The sequence below is a fragment of the Amyelois transitella genome, chromosome 2 (assembly GCF_032362555.1).
Source record: "Amyelois transitella isolate CPQ chromosome 2, ilAmyTran1.1, whole genome shotgun sequence".
Lineage (NCBI taxonomy): Eukaryota > Metazoa > Arthropoda > Insecta > Lepidoptera > Pyralidae > Amyelois > Amyelois transitella.
This window is the reverse complement of record NC_083505.1, coordinates 1,899,477-1,922,130: the sequence shown is the minus strand read 5'-3', so window position 1 is coordinate 1,922,130 and position 22,654 is coordinate 1,899,477. Positions and strand designations below refer to the sequence as shown.

General features: G+C 34.9%; 1 protein-coding gene and 1 non-coding gene across 2 annotated transcripts in view; one reads left to right on the top strand and one right to left on the bottom strand.

The window, feature by feature from the left end:
- Nucleotides 1-743: 743 nt before the first annotated feature.
- On the bottom strand, nt 744-859 carry LOC132902410 (U5 spliceosomal RNA). The gene has a single exon (XR_009657121.1). It is a non-coding gene; the product is annotated as a U5 spliceosomal RNA (small nuclear RNA).
- Nucleotides 860-7,893: 7,034 nt separating this feature from the next.
- Nucleotides 7,894-22,654, top strand: part of LOC106143193 (zinc finger protein ush) — a 168,498-nt gene continuing 153,737 nt past the window's right edge. Inside the window, exon 1 of the mRNA XM_013345215.2 lies at nt 7,894-8,023. Coding sequence (XP_013200669.1) covers nt 7,984-8,023 — 40 coding nt within the window. The 5' untranslated portion in view covers nt 7,894-7,983. The remainder of the gene's footprint in view (nt 8,024-22,654) is intronic.

The following is a 22,654-nucleotide window of genomic DNA, read 5'->3' as shown; positions in this document are numbered from 1 at the left end:
ATGGGAAAGGGATGGAGTGGTCCTATTCTTTTTACATTGGTGCCGGGATCCACACGGGATATTATTATATCGCTTAATAATTGTCGTATGGTTTAACAACTTGGTTGACGTCAAATAAATTACTTAAAAACTAAGTTTACTGCCGCTTCCAAGGCGTCAGTGCAGAAGAAGCGGTAACAAACAAAAAAAATATATGTGCAGCACACACATTATTATGAATGAGTAGGCGTACCTCGAAACACTTCTATGGAGGGTGCAATTGGGAACACGCAGATGTGAGTAACATTCATTACATTTTGAATTGTTATTAGTACAAAAGACATCAACGCAACCTGTTTTTTATGTAACTCAAATAGATTTTTTATTAATTTCAAAGGGTATTGTATACGAGCTATTGTGCTTAATAACTTTGTAGTTGTGGTTTATTGTTATTGTTTTTTTATTTCATTTTTTTTATCTAACTTTTAAATATGTATACTTTTATTTTATTATGTAACCGTTTCAAGGCAACGAACGAACATCTATAATATTATTGTAAATAGTAATTTAAGTTCTCATGTAAGTGACAACTTGTCTTGATGAGAATAAATGTCTTTAAACCTCAAACCTCAAGGGTACTTAGAAAATGGATATCACACATCTTAAGTCTTAGAATCTTATGATTGTTGATATTTTACATAGACCCAATGTGCTAAGATAAACATAATACCTAATTAATCGTTTTGTTTTTTAAGTTTTTATAGGGCTTCGCCGAAGCAAAGCCAACAAAAATTCATAAGACTCATTTGAGTGTTCCCCTCCACGGAAATCTTTAGTAAAAGGCGAAAGATTTATGCGTTTTGAAGGGAAACCAGAGTGACGACCAAAGAATTAGTCGGGTGACCCAACTATACGCGAGAAAATCTCTGTAGCGCGTAGTGGGATTGAAATGTTTTCAACAGCGCCATCTAGGGGACGTTGATAAAATTATACATAATAGACATAATGGAAGGAGATTTATAATAAGTAAAAAGTAAGAAATAAAATATGTTTTTGTATGATAATGATATAGGTGAATGCAAAATACTTAGTTGGAAATAAAAGATAAAAGTGGAGGATATTAGGGCCAATATGCACTGAAATATTTAGATATAAATATTGTTTTTGTGTGTAATATGCCATACATTAAAAATCAAAAACGGTAAATAATACTATTTAGTGAGAATATAAATATGTTGCTTGCCTATATTATGTCATACACATTGTCATTATGTTGTTATTATATTTCTTGCAAGTCAGCGCCATCTAGTGTTATCCATCTGAATTAAAAACTATATGCATAGAAGCAGAGTTGGCTGAGATAGTGCTGTAAATTACCAAATTACATGAAACATTACATTTGATAAGTAACTGAAAATTGTAAAGATGTCACTACTTTACTTCGTGCACAAAATGTTAAGTGAATCAAACTTTTGTGACTTATATATACGTAAAATTATGAATTTTGTATCATTACGGGAAATTTAATAATAATATAGCACAGTTAACACTTATTGGCTCTGAGAATTGTACTTAAATGATTATACATTTATATAACATACATACGCCTTTTATTATGGCAATAAAAACGTTTAACTGTTTTTAGATTTTTAATTTTTAAAAGATGATTGAACATAAAATATAATGTATTTACTTTTTAAAAAGATATCAAAAATATTACCTCGTTCGATTCGATCATCGTTCGAGCACATTATGTCAATTTACTGAACTTTTGCTATTATATTTCGTTTATTAGTGTGACAACGAACTAATTTTTTTTGTGTTCTCATGTACTTACGTAAGTGATATAAAATATGTCTTTATGAGAATAAAAGTCTATAAACTTAAACCTTTTAAACTTTCGTGTTGCATTATCTACATAAATAATACGGGTATAAAACGTTAGAGATAAAATAAAGGTATGTTACGTGCATGATTATATTGTATAAAAGTATAGTATAATAAATTTGATCGATTTGATTTTTAACCATATTTTAATTTTGTCAAAACTTGAAATCGGTGTCAGCATTATTTTGTATCTAAGTACCTATCTATTTCGCATTATAAGAGTCATTTTGGACTGTTGGCTCTGTCTACCCCGCAAAGCATATAGTGATGTATGTAGAAAAAGTCTGCCTACCTTCATAAATTTTCTGCCTCTTTTTCTATTCCTGCGCTTTTGAAACCTTAAAAAAATTACTCTGCTGTAAGTACATAATAGATTTCTTTTGAAATAAGTAGCACATTTGTACTTAGTTTTACTTTTAATGATTATTTATTTATTTATTTAATAAACATACAACGGCATTAACTCACATAATTACAATACATAAATCAATAAAGTTTCCACTAGAAAATAGTACGTAGTAAACGTTAAACATACTTTGATAATTAAGATTTTTATATAAATTTATATATTAAAAAAAAAACAATTATTGTAACTCACTCATTAAGAGTCTGTTTGGTTATAAATTAAGTATTTCTTTTAAGTGTGTCTTATAACGAGCAGGCCTACAGCCGAAGGTCGAGGCAACAGATTTTCTAATTATATTTTTGACAAGATCTGTTTAAGAAAATGTTGTGAGTATAATTAAGCTCATGTATTTTTTTTTAAAATAAACACAGGCTAGATGAAATAAAGTAAAAAGTATAAAAATAACAAAAATGAAAGGCGAATATAGGAACGGAATTTTACATACAAACATACATAAAATCACGCCTCTTTCCCGGAGGGGTTGGCGGAGACTACATCTTTCCACTTGCCACGATCTCTGCATACTTCCTTCGCTTCATCCACATTCATAACTCTTCATGCAAGCTCGGCGGTTTCGGGTACTCTTGACCTGACCCTTTACCAGGACGTCCTTAATTTGATCAACATACATTCGTCTAGGCCTTCCCACTCCGACCGTTCCCTCCACCCTCTCCTTATTTTCAGAATACGGAATTTTGTTTAGATATAAGTGACCACGACAGATTTTGGAATAAGAAGGCAACATTGGAGTAAAAAGAGAAGGTGTGGAGAAAATATGGACTAATATTTAAAGTGAAATACTTACAAACCATATTGTTACACATAACATAACATATCTATTAAAAAAGAAATACATATATATAAATAACTTGATCTGGTCAAGATTGCTGGAAGGAGGTGGATGAGAAAAGCACAAAACCGTGGAGAATGGTGTGCATTACTAGAGGCCTACATCCAGCAGTGGATGAATATGGGCTGAAGAAGAAGAAAAACTAACTTGACTTAATTAACTTAACTAGTTACACCCCGGGGTAGCGCTTCCATGAGAATCTCATGATAAAAAGTATTTATTATGTTATCCATCCCTTAGTAGCTTTTTTCAACATCCACGGGGAAGAGATGGAGTGGTCCTATTATTTTTTTCTTTTGGTGCCGGGAACCACACGGCACAGAAACATGGTAAGTGTGACAAAACGATAATGCCCAGTGGAATTATCTCTAGCAGAGATTTTTATGAATGGTTTACAATATTTCCCAAATTACCTATTTCAAGTCTGAGTACCTAGGCTAACATGTTGAAAATTGATAACGAACATACATACATATGGACACGTCTATATCCTTTGCGGGGTAGACAGAGCCAACAGTCTTGAAAAGACTGAATGGCGACGTTCAGCTATTTGGCCTAATGATAGAATTGAGATTCAGATAGTAACAGGTTGCTGGCCCATCGCCTAAAAAAGAATCCTATAGGTTTCAATTTGTAAGCATAAAGGTATATAATATTTTGATAAAGAATGCTTTTAAAATAAAAAAAATAAAAGTTAAATTAAAATAGAAATAAATTCATATCGGAACTTTTCCAATAAATGTACATAATACTCGCACGCTAAATTAATACGCAAAACACGAAGGTTTCGCATCTTTTTAAACTACTGGTGCCGTGTGGTTCCAGGTATTTAAGACTAGGACCACTCTATCTCTTTCCCATGGATTACATAAAAGTCGTTAGGATTCTTCTTTTTTTATGGGCTAGCAACCTGTTAGTACAAAATTCGGATTGTGAAATCTGAATTCTATCATTCACCCAAGCAGATGAACGTTTCCTATCAGTTTTTAAAACTGTTGGCTCTGTCTACTCCGCAAGGCATATAGACGTGTTTTATGTATGTATAATTGTATATACATCCATATGTGCCGTGTGGTTCCCGGCACCAATATAAAAAGAATAGGACCACTCCATCTCTTTCCCATGGATGTCGTAAAAGGCGACTAAGGGATAGGCTTAAGAACTTGGGATTCTTTTTAGGCGATGGGTTAGCAACCTGTCACTATTTGAATCTCAATTCTATCATTAAGCCAAATAGCTGAACGTAGCCATTCAGTAATTTCAAGACTGTTGGCTCTGTCTACCCCCTAAGGGATATAGACGTGACTATATGTATGTATGTATGTATGCATACATCCTAACGTTTCCAAAAATGAGCCCGGTTGAGCATTTTGACCATAACTTTGGATTGAGTTTTGATTGAGGATTGATTCAGGTTTTTACATTGACTCCTCAATCTTTCGAGGGAACCTAACTCATATTGAACGGTAAACGCTTCATTAGATATGAATGTGCTTTTTCCCTTAGTCGCATTTCACGACATCATAGTAATGTTATCGTCCTATTCTAAAATAATAGGAGCAACACATCATTTAAGCTATACATGAGAGGCAATATTTTTTTAATTAAGCAAACATCTAGAAAAACAAATCGGTAGTCAATTCAAATTCAAAATTCTTATTCATTATTATAGGATACTATCATATCGCTTAATAATTGTCAAATCTTTTGGTTTCACAACATTGGTTGACGTCAAATAAATTACTTAAAACTAAGTTTACCGCCGCTTCTAAGGCGTCAGTGCAGAAGAAGCGGTCACAAACTGCACTGCAGCATCGGTAACGGTTTAAACGCGTGTTGCGCATAAAGGCACAGGTTCAAATCCCACCTCAGCCATGTACCAATGACTATATTCGAAGTTATTGACCGACATTAGTTTGAATACTAACCGATGCTCTTACGGTGAGGGTAAACATCGTGAGTAAACCTAGACATTCAGCGTGTAATCATGATCGATCCAATACGGGTTATGTTTCCCTGCTAAGGTTGCGGAGGTCAGATGGGTGTCGCTTACATACATACATACATATGGTCACGTCTATGTCCCTTGCGGGGTAGACAGAGCCAAAAGTCTTTAAAAGACTGAATGGCCACGTTCAGCTATTTGGCTTAATGATAGAATTAAGATTCAAATAGTGACAGGTTGCTAGCACATCGCCTAAAAAAGAATCCTATAGGTTTAAATTTGTAAGCCTAAAGGTATATAATATTTTGATAACGAATGCTTTTAAAATAAAAAAATAAAAGTTGAAATCAAAAAGAAATAAACTGATATCGGAACTTTTCCAATAAATGTCCATAATACTTACTCGCATGCTAAATTAATACACATAACACGAAGGTTTCGCATCTTTTTCAAACTTACTTGTGCCGGGTGGTTCCAGGTTCTTAAGAATAGAACTATTCTATTTCTTTCCCATGGATTACATAAAAGTCGTTAGGATTCTTCTTTTGCTAAGGGCTAGCAAACTGTTAGTACAGAATTCAGATTCAGAAATCTGAATTCTATGATGAACGTTTCTTCGCTTCTGAAAACTTGAAATTCACAAAAACAAACAAACTTGGGATTCTTTTTTAGGCGATGGGTTAGCAACCTGCCACTATTTGAATCTCAATTCTATCATTAAGCCAAAAAGCTGAACGTGGCCATTAAGTCATTGCAAGACTGTTGGCTCTGTCTACCCCGTAAGGGATATAGACGTGACCATATGTATATGTATGTATATCCTAACGTTTCCAAAAATGGGCATTTTGACCATATCTTTGGATTGAGTTAGTCAGGTTTTTACAATGACTTGAATCTTTGCGATGAACCTAACCCATATTGGATGGTAAACTCTTCATTAGATTTAATGTGCTTTTTCCCTTAGTCGCATTTTACGACATCCTTGGGATAGTAATGTAGTCGTCCTATTCTAAAGTAATAGGTCATTTTAGCTATACTTGAGTGGCAATAATTTCTAAATTAAGCAATTATCTAGATAAAAAAAACGGTGGTCAATTCAAACTCAAATTAATTTTTTTTTCTTTATTGTAGGATACTTCATATCGCTTAATAATTGTCAAATCTTCTGGTTTCACAACATTGGTTGACGTCAAATACCTAAATTACTTAAAACTAAGTTTACTGCCGCTTCCAAGGCGTCAGCGCGGAAGAAGCGGTAACAAACTGCACTGCAGCATCGGTAACGGTTAAAACGCGTGTTGCTTATAAAGGCACAGGTTCAAATCCCACCTCAGCCATGTACCAATGACTACATTCGAAGTTATGGACAGACATTAGTTTGAATACTAACCGATGCTCTTACGGTGAGGGAAAACATTGTGAGTAAACCTAGACATTCAGCGTGTAATCATGATAGATCCAATACGGGTTATGTTCCCCTGAAAAGGTTGCGGAGGTAAGATGGGTGTCGCTTACATACATACATACATATGGTCACGTCTATGTCCCTTGCGGGGTAGACAGAGCCAATAGTCTTGAAAAGACTGAATGGCCACGTTCAGCTATTTGGCTTAGTGATAGAATTAAGATTCAAATAGTGACAGGTTGCTAGGCCATCGCCTAAAAAAGAATCCCAAGTTTGTAAGCCTATCCCTTAGTCGCCTTTTTCGACATCCATGGGAAAGAGATGGAGTGGTCCTGTTCTTTTTTGTATTGGTGCCGGAAACCACACGGCACATGGGTGTCGTTCGTGTATAAACCTGACTCATCCAGAATCCATTGTCAAAGGCATACTTACCCTGGGCTCATCTCCAGAGTGGTGAAGATGCAACCTGGACAATTCCCAGGAGAAACAAGAAGATTTATTTAAAACAGAACCACTTTTCAATAATACTAAAATTAAACACTGTAGGTAATGAAGTAAATTTTTTTTAATGTTACATCTTATATTTAATATTATAAAGCTGAAGAGTTTGTTTGTTTGTTTCAACGCGCTAATCTCAAGAAGTTTGAATTGAGGAATAATTTTTGCGTTGAATATACCATTTATCGAGGAAGGCTTTAGGCTATATAGGTAATATCACGCTGCAACTAAAAGGAAAAATAATGGAAGATTTGAAAAAACCGCGGAAAATTATTCATCCTTGAGGGCGTGAATGATGCCCAAAATAATTATTCCACGCGGACGAAGTTGCACAGCTAGTTACTGAGATATATTATGGGATATTGCAAAAATAATTAATCAGAAAATTTATTAAGTATGTAATTGGCCGTGTAGTTCCCGGCACCAATAAAAAAAAGAATAGGACCACTCCATCTCGTTCCCATGGATGTCGTAAAAGGCGACTAAAGGATAGGCTTATTAACTTGGGATTCTACTTTTAGGCGATGGGCAACAACCCGTCACTATTTGAATGTCAATTCTATCATTAAGCCAAACAGCTGAACGTGGCCTATCAGTCTTTTCAAGACTGTTGGCTCTGTCTACCCCGTAAGGGATAAAGACGTGATCATATGTATGTATGTATGTAATTTGCTTTAGTACTCGTACCTTGTCATGTCTATAAATTAATTTAAAAATGTACCTCTATCTCAACAAAACAACGCATCAAGACTGTTTACCTTTTCAGTGCCCAAAAGAAATGTACTATAATAAGACTCCTTTTCAGTGCTACGAAACTTGAAAACTCCTACGCCTCTACGAGCTACGCGGGAGGGGGTCTACGAAGGGGGCGGGGCCTCGGCTGCCTCGCCTCCGAATGGTGTTAGTTACGCCTTTAGTCCGCACTTGGCGCCGCCGAGGGACGGACGTGTCGCTCCCGTCCGCAAAGTTCTCGTGTCGTGAAGTGTAGTGCCATGTTGGAAAAGAGTTAGGTCATGTCACGAAGGAAACAGAGCAACCCGAAACCTCTGAAACGTGAGTTTGTGTTAACGTTTTGATGTTGAAACTTTAACGTAGTATTAGCTTTGAAAGTTTTTTGCAAGTTTATATACTTAGTTGAAGTATGACTCAACTTGTGTTGCGCGTTGATGTTTTTTCTACAGTGGAATTTTTGTTTGGAAATTGTTATGTTTTTGCATATTTGCTTACCATACATTCTGTCTACCCCGCAAGGGATATAGACGTGACTATATCCCTTGCGGGGTAGACAGAGCCTTGAAAAGACTGATAGGCGAAGTTCAGCTGTTTGGCTTAATTATAGAATCGAGATTCAAATAGATACAGGTTGCTAGCTCATCGCCTGAAAGAGGAATCACAAGTTTAGAAGCATTTCCCTTAGTCGACTTTTACTTCATCAATGGGAAAGAGATGGTGGTCATTTTCTTTTTTCTATTGGTGCCTGGAACTGTGGTACGGCACGATATGTTTTTGATTGTTTATATTTCTAAATTCTTTATAGGTTAAGTTGTGTTTGAACTTATAAATATGTCAAAAGTATAAGATCGTCTGAATAACTTTTCTAATAACTTCAAAACGTTAATAATTATATATTAGGCCCGTGGAGAAAACTGCGAGGCATAAGGACAGGTGATAAATTATTCAAAATATATGACAACTGCTATGTAAAGATAATAATTATTAATAATCCATTAGGTAGGCTTACCTAATGGATTATTAATAATTCCATTTTCAAATTTTCTTTAAGTTTAGTATACGTACATTTCTTTTTTGTTTGTCTTTAAACTAGTTTTCTCTTGTCTAATTCTACCACTAACAGTATTTATTCTGCCTAAAAATTTACTGATAAGCCTGACAAAGCTCAATAAAACATGATAAAGGTAATAAATAAAATCCCTCTTAAAATGTTTGTATAAAATTATATCAAAACAATGCATTTTATTTTAGGACGTAATCAACGGTTAATAATTTAACATAGCATATAATCACGTCTATATCCCTTGCGGGGTAGACAGGGCCAACAGTCATCAAACGACTGAAAGGTCACGTTCAGCTGTTTGGCTTAATAATAGAATTGAGTTTTAAATAGTGACAGGTTGCTAGCTCATCGCCTGAAAGAGGAATCCCAAGTACATAAGCCTATATCATGGAAACTTCCATGGAAAAGAGATGGAGTGGTGTTATTCTTTTTTAATAATTTTTGAAAAACAATTTTGTTAAACAATTGTAAGAGGAAAATTTGTAAATATTGCCATCTCAGACAGACTTAATATAATAAAATATTTATTTATAAGTATCTTTTCCCTTACTTATTAGAAAGAAATATAGTGGTCTTATTGTATCACTACCTGCGCTGTATATACGAAAAATAAATAAACAATAATAACTAGCCGAATAAAAAACATAATTTTAAAATTCATTCTCGTTCATTTAAATGTTAAGCATTATCTGATACACACTTACACATGTATGTTTCGCTATTTAGTTATCATTATTTGATAATATACATATTTAATTGTGGCATAATCTGTACTATATATGATAGTTTTATCTGAACAAACCCGTTATCAGCATCGCTGCCCACATAGTTATATGTATTCATGTGTCAGAGCATTTATTATAGCAATTTTAAACTACTTAGTTGTCTACATGAAATACATACATAAAGTCACGTCTATATCCCTTGCGGGGTAGAGAGATAGTAGTCTTGAAAAGCCTGTAGGATCACGTTCAGCTGTTTAGATTTATGAAGGAATTTAGATTCAAATAGGGACAGGTTGCTAGCCCATCGCCTATAAGAGGATTACCAAGTTCAAAAGCTCACACCTTTGTCGCCTTTTACGACATTCATGGGAAAGATATATGGGGTCTTCTATTCTAGAATGTCCACGGAATCCTATATTAAGTAAAACTAAGGTTTAGAAGATTTTTATTTGTCAAATCAAAGTGCGTCTGAGTTCGTTAAACTGCTATCTATTAATATTCTTCGATTGTTTGTTTATCAGCGGCGCGAGATAACGTAACGTATAACCGTTATCAGTTGCTGTTCAACGTTAATTGTTATTGAAATAACTGGTTAATTAACTCAGGTTTAAGATTTTAAGTTTGATTACTGTCTTTTATCATTAGAATTTTTCTTCTCTCTCTCATATACCTACTGTTTCTCACATACTGTTTTTTTATATATATAAAAAAAAATATAAAATCTAGCTTGTAACTAATAAAAGCGTAGTAAAAAAAATAACCCGCTGCTAAAATAAGCTACATTTTACACAACCTACAATAAAAACATACCTAAATTAGCACTACCTGCAAAAATAAACAAATTCAATGCTACCTCCTACCCACAACTTCGTTCGGGTGGGTGAACGATTTTTGTTTAGGTGTAATTTCTGTAATTCTTAAAGTTCAGCTTGAACATCGTGATGCTGCATCGGGAGATCCAGATCTTCGATTTTTATACCTCATCAAAAGATGCCCAAGCTGAACAGCTTTTGATAATACTCCATTTCTATATTACTATAGTATAACTGATGGTAAGTTATACAAAATGCAATGAATTTAGTAGGAATATTGCTTTTGTCATCTTTTCAGATGACACTTTTTTTGGCAAGCAGGTGTTTTGTTTTTTTTTTTTACTATTATTACATGTATCATTTTTTTTTTGGATATTTTGTTACCCAAAGCTACTACGAGTATTGTGAATGCTCAACTTTATTTGATGCCTAAATATAATTTCGTTTGATTACATATGTAAATAAAATCACGCCTTTTTCCCGGAGGGGTAGGCAGAGACTACATATTTGCACGATATCTGCATACTTTTTTCGCTTCATCTACATTCATAACCCATGAAGAGGGTTTTGTGCAGTGTGGCAGTTACTTACTACTTCATACTTCATGCAAACCGCTAGGTACCGGCTCTTGACGTGACCTTTTGCCAGGACGTCCTTAATTTGATCAAGATACGTTCGTCTAGGCCTTCCCACTCCGACCTTTACCTCCACACTCTCCTTGTGTATCTGCTTAGTCAACCTGCCTTCATTCATCCTCTCCACATGAACAATCCATCTTAACATACTCTCTTCTATTATTACATATTCTTTCACATCACAACATTCCCTTATTATGCTGTTTCTTACCCGGTCACTCAATTATGATTATTAGGTCATCATTTCTTATAAAAAAATGCGGTCTTTGCATCCATAAATCTATCAGATTTCATCAAGAATATTTAAAGAATGAGTAAAATTATTATTTATGAAGTAAAATGCTACAATATTTTTTTTATCTGGAAAAACATTTAAGGTTAAATTTGAACGCAGTTGCAGATAACGCCCCACCTACTAGAATACTTATTAAGACACAAGAAAAATAACACAATTATGATCTTTCCTAGGTTTTACCTAGCTATATATCAGCTCGTCATATCATATCATTGTAAAACAATAACACTTTCCATTGTAATAAGTGTGAAATTTCTCTAGAAAGTGAACTTATCGAGTAGGGTTAACGATATTATATCATTTATTTGACCTGATACGGTGACGTGTAAACAGATTTGATTATCATTGTTTTTATAAACGCTGTTTGTTCAGACTAATTAAATGTATCGAAGATATTTGTTGATATACCCTACGATGTGGTATGTACCGCCCGCCACGAAATTGAGACGTAATATCTTGTTATCAGGCACCGAAGTATAAGATAAATTTCGGTCAGCATCTGACCTGTGCTTCCAATATTTTTATCATGTTTATACAATCTTGTAAATAAAAATATATGAGAATCCTTGATTACATACATACAGTCAGGCTGAGCGTGGCCTTTCAGTCTTTTCAAGACTATTGGCCTCTGTCTACGCCGCGAGGAATATAGACGTGAGTAATATGTACTTATGTACTATATTAGGATGGACTAGGGCTAAGTACGTACATATTATTCTAAAAATGGATAATAAAATTTAATTAATAAATAATTTAATTAATAAATAATTAAATTTTAAATTTAGGTACACAGAGCAATAAATAGACTGGCCCTGGGCGGCTGTGCTCAGTGGTAGCTACAAACAAGAAAAAGATCTGATGACAACGACACAATTTACCTCAAATGAAATATTATCGTATTCAAAGCTGCAGAATGGAGAATTTAAGGGCGTTTGTACACGGCATCTGCTACTTATTCAACATGGACAAGGCATAATAATGTGTTATATTTTCTCTCTTTCTATTTTCTTGATTAACCTCAAAGTTAGATAGAGAAGGAAGATATGACTAAAGCCTGTCATTTCAAGCCATATAATCGGCTTCAAAAAACTGCGTCTGCGGCAGTTAAAAAAAGACTAAAAATTGTAGAAAATTGGAAACAAAAATTATTACTTTTTTATTTTAATCTTTAAATTTTTACATTTAAGACTACTCCTGCGTTGAAAAATGAACACTTGAAAGACAACTGGGTATATTTCTTTTAGGCTGTTTCACCTGTAAGGCTTCAGAAGGAATTGAGATTCAAATAACGACAGGTTACTAGCCCAACGCCTTTTAGTAGAATCCAAAGTGTATTAAGTGTATATATATATGTAGCAATGGGAAAGACGTGGAATGTTCCTAAAGTAATGGGAACCATACAACACTCAATTTCTTATACGTCTTTATAATAGCTACATAAATACATATAATCACGTCTATATCCCTTATGGGGAAGGCATAGCCAATAGTCTTGAAAAGACTGAAAAACCACGTTTAGCTGTTTGGCTAAATTATAGAATTGAGATTCAAATAGTGACAGGTTGCTAGCCCATCGCGTAAAAGAAGTATCCTAACTTTATTATATCCCTTCTTCGCCTTTTCGACATCCACGGGAAAGAGATGGAGTATCCTGATTCTATTTTCGATTGGTATCGGGAACCACACACGGCACGGTATACTCCTTTTGATATGTAAGTCTTAAATAACATAAAGGTCAGAGTGGGAAGACCTAGACGAACGTATCTTGATCAAATTAAGGACGTCCTGGTAAAGGGTCAGGTCAAAAGTACCCGAAACCGCCGAGCTTGCATGAAGAGAGTTACGAATGTGGATGAAGCGAAAGAAGTATGCAGAGATCGTGGCAAGTGGAAAGAGGTAGTTAGTCTCTGCCTACCCATCCGGGAAAGAGGCGTGATTTTATGTATGTATATGTATGTGAGTCTTCGTCGTCTTGTGTACAAGGGTACTTACCTACCATTACAAGCAGTACACTGTACATTTGGTAACTTACAGACAAACCCTCGATAAGCCGGCATCAAAGGAAGGCGGCTTGTTTGTACGCAAATGACGCGACGCATTGTGCGTTTGCGCAAGTTAAGCTTTCCCTGGTTTCGGAGGGCTGCGCGCGCGCCTTTGTTTTGATTTTTATTATGACACACCTGAATTATACGAAGCTAAGTAGTTACAGATGTAATATTGACAATGGCATACCTATGTCTGTCGTATTATCGAATAACATAACGTATAATCACGTCTATATCGTCTGCGGGGAGACAGAGTCAACAGTCATCATCAACAGCCCTACAAATTAATGTCATTATCTATTGTTGACTATTATAAAAAAAATTAAATGTTTACTCGTAAATTACTTATTGAAAATTATAAAGAAAAATGATCTGAGATAGTGTTTGTGGTCGAATCGGTAAGGTGCCCGGTTAAAATGCTTGTAGCACAAAAAGGCACAGGTTCGAATCCCAACCCGGCCATGTACCAATGACTATTCAAAGTTATTTACATTAGTTTGAATACTAACCGGTGCTCTTACGAGGGAAAACATCGTGAGAAATCCTGCACATTCAGGCAACTGGATGTGTAACCATGATCGATCCGATACGGTTTAGGTTTACCTGCAAAGGTTGCGGAGGTCAGACGGGAGTCGCTTCGTGTTAAAAGCTGAGTCACCCAATCCGGGATCCATGGTCAAAGGCATACCCCGGACTCCTCCCCGGAGTGGTGAGTATTGTATAAATATTTCATAGTGCTCTTACGATTTATTCTTTGTGTTTTTGTCTTATGTTATAAATTTGTCAATCATGTCTTGAAATAAAACTAATTATGCAATTAACCAATTTTATTTGTTAAAATATACAACAGTAAGAATAAAGGAAGGAAATTTTATAGAAAAATGAAATGTTTGTTTTTCTTTTTTGAAATTCAATAATTTTATTCATTATTATTGGACACTTTATATCACTTAATAATTGTCATATCTTTTGGTATCACAACATTTGTTGACGTCAAAAAATTACTTAAAAATTAAGTTTACTACCGCTTCCAAAGCGTCAGTGCAGAAGAAGCGGTAACAAATTGCACTGTAAAATGTTTGTTTTGTATACTAATACTAACCGTTTCTTATTTAATTTTATTCTTTACAACTCTACGACAGCTTTTTGCAAAACTGGTTCCCTTTATAATGGAATGTCAACACAAAAAACTAGACCGATTTTCATTGAGTCAATACAAAATAGTTCTCTCGCAGTCAAAGTCGATATGTGGCACGCGCCGCCCGTGGGAACTAAGGGTTAAAAATCTGAGGGTTGACACCCCAACCGCACAATATGGTCATAAATAGCCATTGCTAGGGAGCATTTGAAAGGTCATCCTTTTGAAGAGTTAAACAATAGATGTAAAGGGATATTTCTGTTTAACGATGTTGCCGATTTTTGAGACGAGACATTTAGATTTATCTAATAGCTATTAAAGTTATTTATCGTTTAGTTATCACTCATTACAAAGATAGTTAAATGAAAACAAAATCCTATAAGTTTATTTTAGTACTAGAGGCCGCCCGCGACTTCGTCCGCATGGAAACCCTTTCAATCCCGCTGGAACTCCGGGATAAAAAGAAGGCTTTATGTTATTCTGGGTCTTCAGATACCTACATACCAAATTTCATTGTAATCAGTTCAGTAGTTTTGCGTGAAAGAATAACAAACATCCAAACTGACATCCTGACATACAAACTATCGCATTTATTTAGTAGGATAATTCAAAGAACTTTTCCGTCTCTGTATATTATTTTGGGTGACACATATACCTATATATATGCAGTATGCTCTGGCACTTAATAATAGGATCACTTCATATATTTCGCTTAGATGTCGTAAAAGGCAACTAAGGATAGTTTAATAAACTTGAAAGTCGTGTTTAAGGCGATGGGCTAGCAACCCGTCACTATTTGAATGTCAATTCCATTATTAAGCTATTAAGCTGAATCTTTCAGCCTTTTCAAGACTGTTGGCTCCGTCTACCCCGCTAGGGATATAGACGTGATTATTATATATATACACTTATAGGTGTAAGTCCCGTTATTTCACTGTAACAGTCATTAAATTTTAATAATTAGTCAGATTTCTATAGCAGCATAACAACTTCTCGGATTAATAATTAAATTACCTCTGCACTGGAATTTCAGATCACAAATATTAAAGGAAATTCATCGTTGTATCCTTATTCAGTTAAAGTACATGCGCAGTGACCGTTTATGGGTCAATTCTAAAATTATATCACTCATCATAGAGTATTTTTGGATAGATAAACTGTGCTGTGTGGTTCCCGGCACCAAAACAAAAAAGAATAGGACCGCTCCATCTCTTTTCAATGGATGCTGTAAAAGGCGACTAAGGGATAGGCTTACGAACTTGGGATTCTCTTTTAGGCGATTGGCCAGCAACCTGTTACTGTTTGAATCTCAATTCTATCATTAAGCCAAACAGCTAAACGTGGCCTATCAATCTTTTCAAGACTTTTCGCTCAGCTCGGTCTACCTCGCAGGGGATATAGACGTGATTATATGTATGTATGTTCCCGGTTACCTCTAGACTCTCGTTTAAGACCCTACGAGTATACTCGGAGAATCTAGCAGTGCGGGATTTCTCACAGCGCTTTCTCACCCTTTAGGCTAAAACTAGTTACAACTAATTGTTGATAGGCGATAAGTTATCTTACTACAGAATTATGGTACTCATAACTCATACAAATCTACCACGGCATCTGTCGATAAGAAAAAAAACTATGCATGTTTGGTGTTTGTATACAAAAAGCAATCTTAGATGATATCTGAATGTTAAGGCTTCTCGTGATTACCGGTTGAACTGCCTTCGCGATCCAGTGGATTAGTTGTTAGCCTTAGAACCTTAGAGTAGCTGGTTCGCCTCTATATTTTGTTTTATCACGACTTTTTGGTAATCTATAGTAATAAATCTATATACATGTATCACGCCAATGGGAGATACTTGATAAATTATTATTAATTTGGGATTGCAGACAATCTGTTAATAAACTTTACAGCTCAACGCGACCTTTTTTTTTTTTTGAGTAAACTTAAACATACACTAGTTATTTATAGCAAATTCTAAGAAAAAACATTACATACAAATACATATAATCACGTCTTTATTCCTTATGGGGTAGACAGATCCTACAGTCTCGCAGACTGAAAGGCCACGTTCAGTTGCATAACTTGCAAGAATTTAGATTTAAATAGCGAAAGGTTGCTAGCCTATCCCTAAAAGCAGAATCCAAAGTGTATTAGCTTATCCCTAATTGTCACCTTTTACGACATCCATGGGAAATAGATAGAGTGATTCTAAATTCATTGCAAAGACACGTTACTTACCTATATATTTTAATGGCACAAAAATATTTCCCTTTTCTTTAAGATTTTTATTATTTATGTAATTTTTACTTTCTTTACTTTTGGCTCTGTCTACCCCGTAATGTAATATTATGTACTGCGTAGAATTCAAATATTCCATTGAAAAGACTATTTTTCTTCAAATGTGGAAATAAAATGTTTATTGATTTATGTTTATTTTTAATTAGAAGGTAAAAACCACTAAATACATTTTTATCTTGATAAATATTTAATCAAACGGTAGGATAAGGTTATCGATGTGGATTAAAATCGCTAGGTTTAGGCGATATAGATCTATTGATAAGTAAATAGATAAAGTATTATATTGTACAGGTACGTACAAATTTCTTTTGAGACGTTCAAACTGAAAAAAAAAACCATTTAGAAAATCAAGGTGGCTGTTTCTATTTTATATGTATGATTGCGTACCAGTTCGATAAAAGTATTAATAGCGTAACCATACATACATATAGTCGCGTCTATATATCTTGCGGGGTAGATAGACTTGAAAAACTGAAAGCTGGATGGCTTTATGATGGAATTGAGATTCAAATAGTGTCAGTTTGCTAGTCCATCGCCTACAAGAAGAATTCCAGTTTTATTAGCCTTTCCCTTAGTCGCCTTTTACGACATCAATGGAAGATCTCTATGCATATTCTAAAAAGTATTTACATTGATAAAAAATTAACGCGATCCTCTTTCAAAAGCGATTACCTCACTGAAACGTTATCAATTGCAGCAAAGAATTGATTGTAACATTTTTCTACCCGCCTGTACCCAGTAATCCATACAAAACATCCAACATGCATGTAATTTGATCGGTATCGCTCGTATAATCGCGTCAGCCGGCTGGATTTGTCGATATTCGGCTTGATCGATGATTCCTAGATATCTATTTAGATAAACCTGTTTATCTTCGCGAGATTTATAATTCTTGCATTGGAGCCGAGTGCGAGAATCATTCAATTATCCGTGGTACTAAAATTTAATGACTTATGGTTGAGAGTTTTCCAAATGATAATTTATACTTTTCATATATATCACGTCTTTATACCATATAAGGAAGACAGAGCCGATAGTCATAAGATGTAAATGAATACTTATAATACTTATGTAAATAAGTATAAACGAGAGAGATTACTCGTACACAGATTGAGTTAGCCTCGAAGTAAGTTCGATACTTGTGTTAGATACAAACGCATACAATTTTATATAATAAATACTTAAATTTTTAACATGTGATAATAAGTCAATAATATATTATTATAGATAAACATCCAAGACCAAGAAATGAAAGTTCGTTTCTCATCATGCCCTGCTGGGATGGGAAAAATATGAAATGTTGTCATTTATTCAGGGTTTGTAAAGGCAATCATACATAAAATATAACTACATATAATGCATTTAAAAAAAAAAATAATTCCGGGTAAAAGCCGTGATTTTTGTATGTGTTTGTATGTACCAATGTATAAATGCATTTAGGAGGTACTTTTGGCGATGGGTTTGTCAAATAAAACATTGGGTTATATTGGCTTCAATCCGGTTTTTGAGATATCAATTCCTCATTTCAGAACAAAGCATATGTTTCCCATGGATGTCGTAATAAGCGACTAAGGGATTGGTTAATAAACTAACTCGAGATTGTATTGTGGACGTTGGGCTAGCAACCTGTCATTATTTAAATCTCAATTTCGTTATTAAGCTGTACGTGGCCTTCGGTCTTTTCAAGACTGTTGGCTCTGCCTACCCCGTAAGGGATATAGACGTGATTATATGTTTCTTGGTATGTACGAGAATGTAAGCTTGTGGTAACAAACTGATAACAGTTCTGCAAAGTAGATCAACAATTCAAGTGATAATACATAATTATTTGTACATTAAGTGGTTACAAGTTATGTTTTCAAATGACATAATCTTGATAAAAAAAATTCAGTAATGAACTCATAATTTTAATAACATTTGAAGTTTACATCACATCATAACCGAACACCTTTATCGGTGACATGGTTAAGTCACGTGGTAATGGGGGTTATTGACCGATCAAGTTTAGTATAATTTTGCGGAAGAGTTATCACTTTAGCACGCTGTGAAATGATAGAGATGGTATTGAAGGGAATTTATATTTTTTTATAATTGCCGTGTGGTGTACGGCACTAATATAAATAAGAATAAGACGACTCCATCTCTTTCCTATGGATGCCGTAAAAGGCGGCTAAGGGATTGGCTTATAAACTTGGGATTCTTCTTTTGGGCGGTAGTCCAGCAACCTATCCCTATTTGAATCTCTATTCAGTGGCCTTTCAGTCCTTGCAAGATTGTTGGCTCTGTTAACCCCGTAAGGAATAAAGACGTGATTATATGTATGTATGAAAACAACTTTATCATATAATGTAATAAGAAATAACAACTTGTTACATACATACAGTGAGCAATCATGAAATATGTTACTTGTAAAAAAAAAATACAATTATAACACATTTGATAAGCCTTATCAGTGCGATCGGTAGCTATCTACATCCTGATAAAGTTGTTATCATATTATACGTTATCATATAAGTACACATACATACATACATACATATGGTCACGTCTATATCCCTTGCGGGGTAGACAGAGCCAACAGTCCTAAAAAGGCTGAATGGCCACGTTCAGCTATTTGGCTTAATGATAGAATTGAGATTCAAATAGTGACAGGTTGCTAACCCAACGCCTAAAACAGAATCCCAAGTTTCTAAGCCTATCCCTTAGTCGCCTTTTACGACATCCATGGAAAAGAGCTGGAGTGGTCCTATTCTTTTTTGTGTTGGTGCCGGGAACCACACGGCACTATAAGTACACATATAGTGACAAGTATTTTTTTTTGCCCGACTGTGGTAACGCCTAAAAAGAGTGTTATGTTCAAAGCACTGTTGACTGTAGATTGGATTTTCTTAAGCAAGTTTTTACAAAATCTGTAACTTTAATCTTCAAAATTGCTTTTTCTTTAATAACATATGTTTTACGCGGACACACCCTCTGACTTTATATGAAGGTATTATCTTTACTAATATTATAAAGCTGAAGGGTTTGTTTATTTGATTGTTTGAACGCGCTAATCCCATGAACTACTGGTTCGAATTGAAAAATTCTTTTTGTGTTGAAGAGACCATTTATCAAGGAAGGCATTAGGCTATGTTAAATCACACTGCAACTTTTAGGAGCGAAGGAATAATGAAAAATATGAAAAAAAAGGGGACAATTATTCATCCTTGAGGGCTTCAATGATGCCCAAAAATATTTTTTTCCACGCAGACGAAGTCGCGGGCACAGATAGATATATCGCAAGTGATATAGACGTGATTATATATATATGTAAGTATGTATATATAATTTTAATTATTACAGTTGCCTTAAAAGTTTATTTAAGTTTTTAGTGGCGTGCGATTCCCCGATATGCGCGAGCGCAGGTTCAGCCGATCATTAGTTAGATCATGTTAGTAGATACGATGCCATCGCCATGCACTGTGACCCACAAACCACGATCCTATCCTAAATGTTACTTGGGTGTGTGAATTTAACAGTACACATTGAGGTATAGTAAATAAATATATGTTTACGTGTCGTGTGGTTCCCGATACTTAAGAATAGAATAGGTACTACTCCATCACTTTCACATGGATGTCGTAAAAGGCGACTAAGGGAAATACTATAATGAAAATGCTGCAGTGTATTTTGTTCCGTCGCTTCTTCTACACATGCGCTTTGGAAGCGGTAGTGGTTATAATTGGATTTTAGTGATGTGACGTCAATAAGTGATACCTTGTATCCAATTTTGAAAATAAATCTATTCTATAAAATTCGGATTCTTTTAGGAGATGAGCTAGCAACCTGTTACTATCTCTATATCAATTCCATCATTAAACCATACAGCTGATAGTGGCCTTCCAGTCTTTTCGAGATTGTTGGCTTTATGTTGATTGTTGATTTGACTATATGTATGTATGTAGGTATGTATTAATTGCATGCATGCATGCATCCTTTAAGAGGTCAAAGTTCCCAGGATCACCAACAACATACTCAAAGCGTTCTCGATCACAAATCGATCGCGAATTCTTATTGTGACTAATCATGCGATCCCAATTAACGATTCACGTCACCAGATTGCTCTCGGAGATTAATTTAATTTATATACGAGTCGATTGATAAAGAGACCGATCTTATCCACGTGGATTTATGCCCAACGCCACAAGTGGAATAAAGTTGTTGAGAGATTTGTTTCTTTTTTTAAATTTGTAACTTTTGAGTGAAGTTTGCATTGTGGATGCTGCTTTGTACTTGTTCGTCTTTAATCTCGGTTACCTATCCTAAATAAATATATATAACACAGATTGAGCTAGCCTCGAAAGTGAGTTCGAGACTTGTTTAACGAGACACTAACTTAACTATACTATATTGTATAATAAGATTTACTACTATAGTTATAATACTATAAGGTATATTATATTTTATAATAATAAGATAAACATCCAAAATTCGGGCAAATCAGAGAAAGTTCATTTCTCATCATCATGCCATGTGATTTACAATCTGTGCGCTATAAGAATTATCAAAAGTCTTTCTTCTAAATAGAAAAGATTTCACTTTCCACTGCATACGAGTATATCTATCTCGCTTTGCCCACTCTTTCATTTCTCTTTTTATTACATACATACATACATAAAATCACGCCTCTTTCCCGGAGGGGTAGGCAGAGACTACCTCTTTCCACTTGCCACGATCTCTGCATACTTCTTTCGCTTCGTCCACATTCATAACTCTCTTCATACAAGCTCGGCGGTTTCGGGTACTTTTGACCTGACCCTTTACCAGGACGTCCTTAATTTGATCAAGATACGTTCGTCTAGGTCTTCCCACTCCGACCTTTCCCTCCACACTCTCCTTGTATATCTGCTTAGTCAACCTGCTTTCATTCATCCTCTCCACATGACCGAACCATCTTAACATACCCTTTTCTATTCCTGTAACTACATCTTCTTTCACATCACAAATCTCTTTTTATTCATTACTATTTTTATGCAAACTTGACAGTTTAGCATTCTCTTGACCTGACCTTTCTTGTGATTTGTTTCTGATCTTAAAACCGATAACTTTATGAGGGTAGCATAAAAAAATATGAAATTAAATTGTGATTTGAAACTAAAAACAGTACAACAAATAGAATAATCACAAGTTATGAGCAGATGCCTGTTATCAGTTCGATATAGCGGATGCTGCGATATGAGCGATAAGCGATATAACTCATTATTTTGTTTTTAATTTGGTCGAGATAACAGAGCGAGATGCAAATACTGTTGTGGGTGGGGTGCGAGGGGGATAGCGGTATCGTGATATACGCGTGGTCCATATCGTCACGATTATCAGATGTTTGACCGGGAAAGTGTTTAGTTTTAATTGTAACTAGCTGTGCCCGCGACTTCGTCCGCGTGGAATAGTTATTTTGGGCATGATTGAAGCCCTCAAGGATGAATAATTTGCCCCGTTTTTTTTTCACATTTTCCTTTATTTCTTTGCTCCTTATAGTTGCAGCGTGAGGTTACATAGCCTATAACCTTCCTCGATAAATGGTCTCTTCAACGTCAAAACTAATTTTTCAATTCGAACCAGTAGTTCCTGAGATTAGCGCGTTCAAACAAACTCTTCAGCTTTATAGTATAATTTAGTATAGATGAGAGAATAAATGAATGAATTACACAGGTATTGGTCCTAAGAACCCCGAGAGGTGGGTTTTTTATTCATTTATTTAGCTTACCAACAGTCGATACGATATGACATGCACATATGTATGTATGTACGTATCATAAATTAATCAATCCTTATTACTCGACCATTTACAGGTAAGGCGACTTGGAATAAACTCTGGATTCTTATTTAAGGCGATGAACTAGGAATCATTGAAGGAATGATAGAAATAGATGTACAATTTTTAGCAATAAATAGTAACTACAT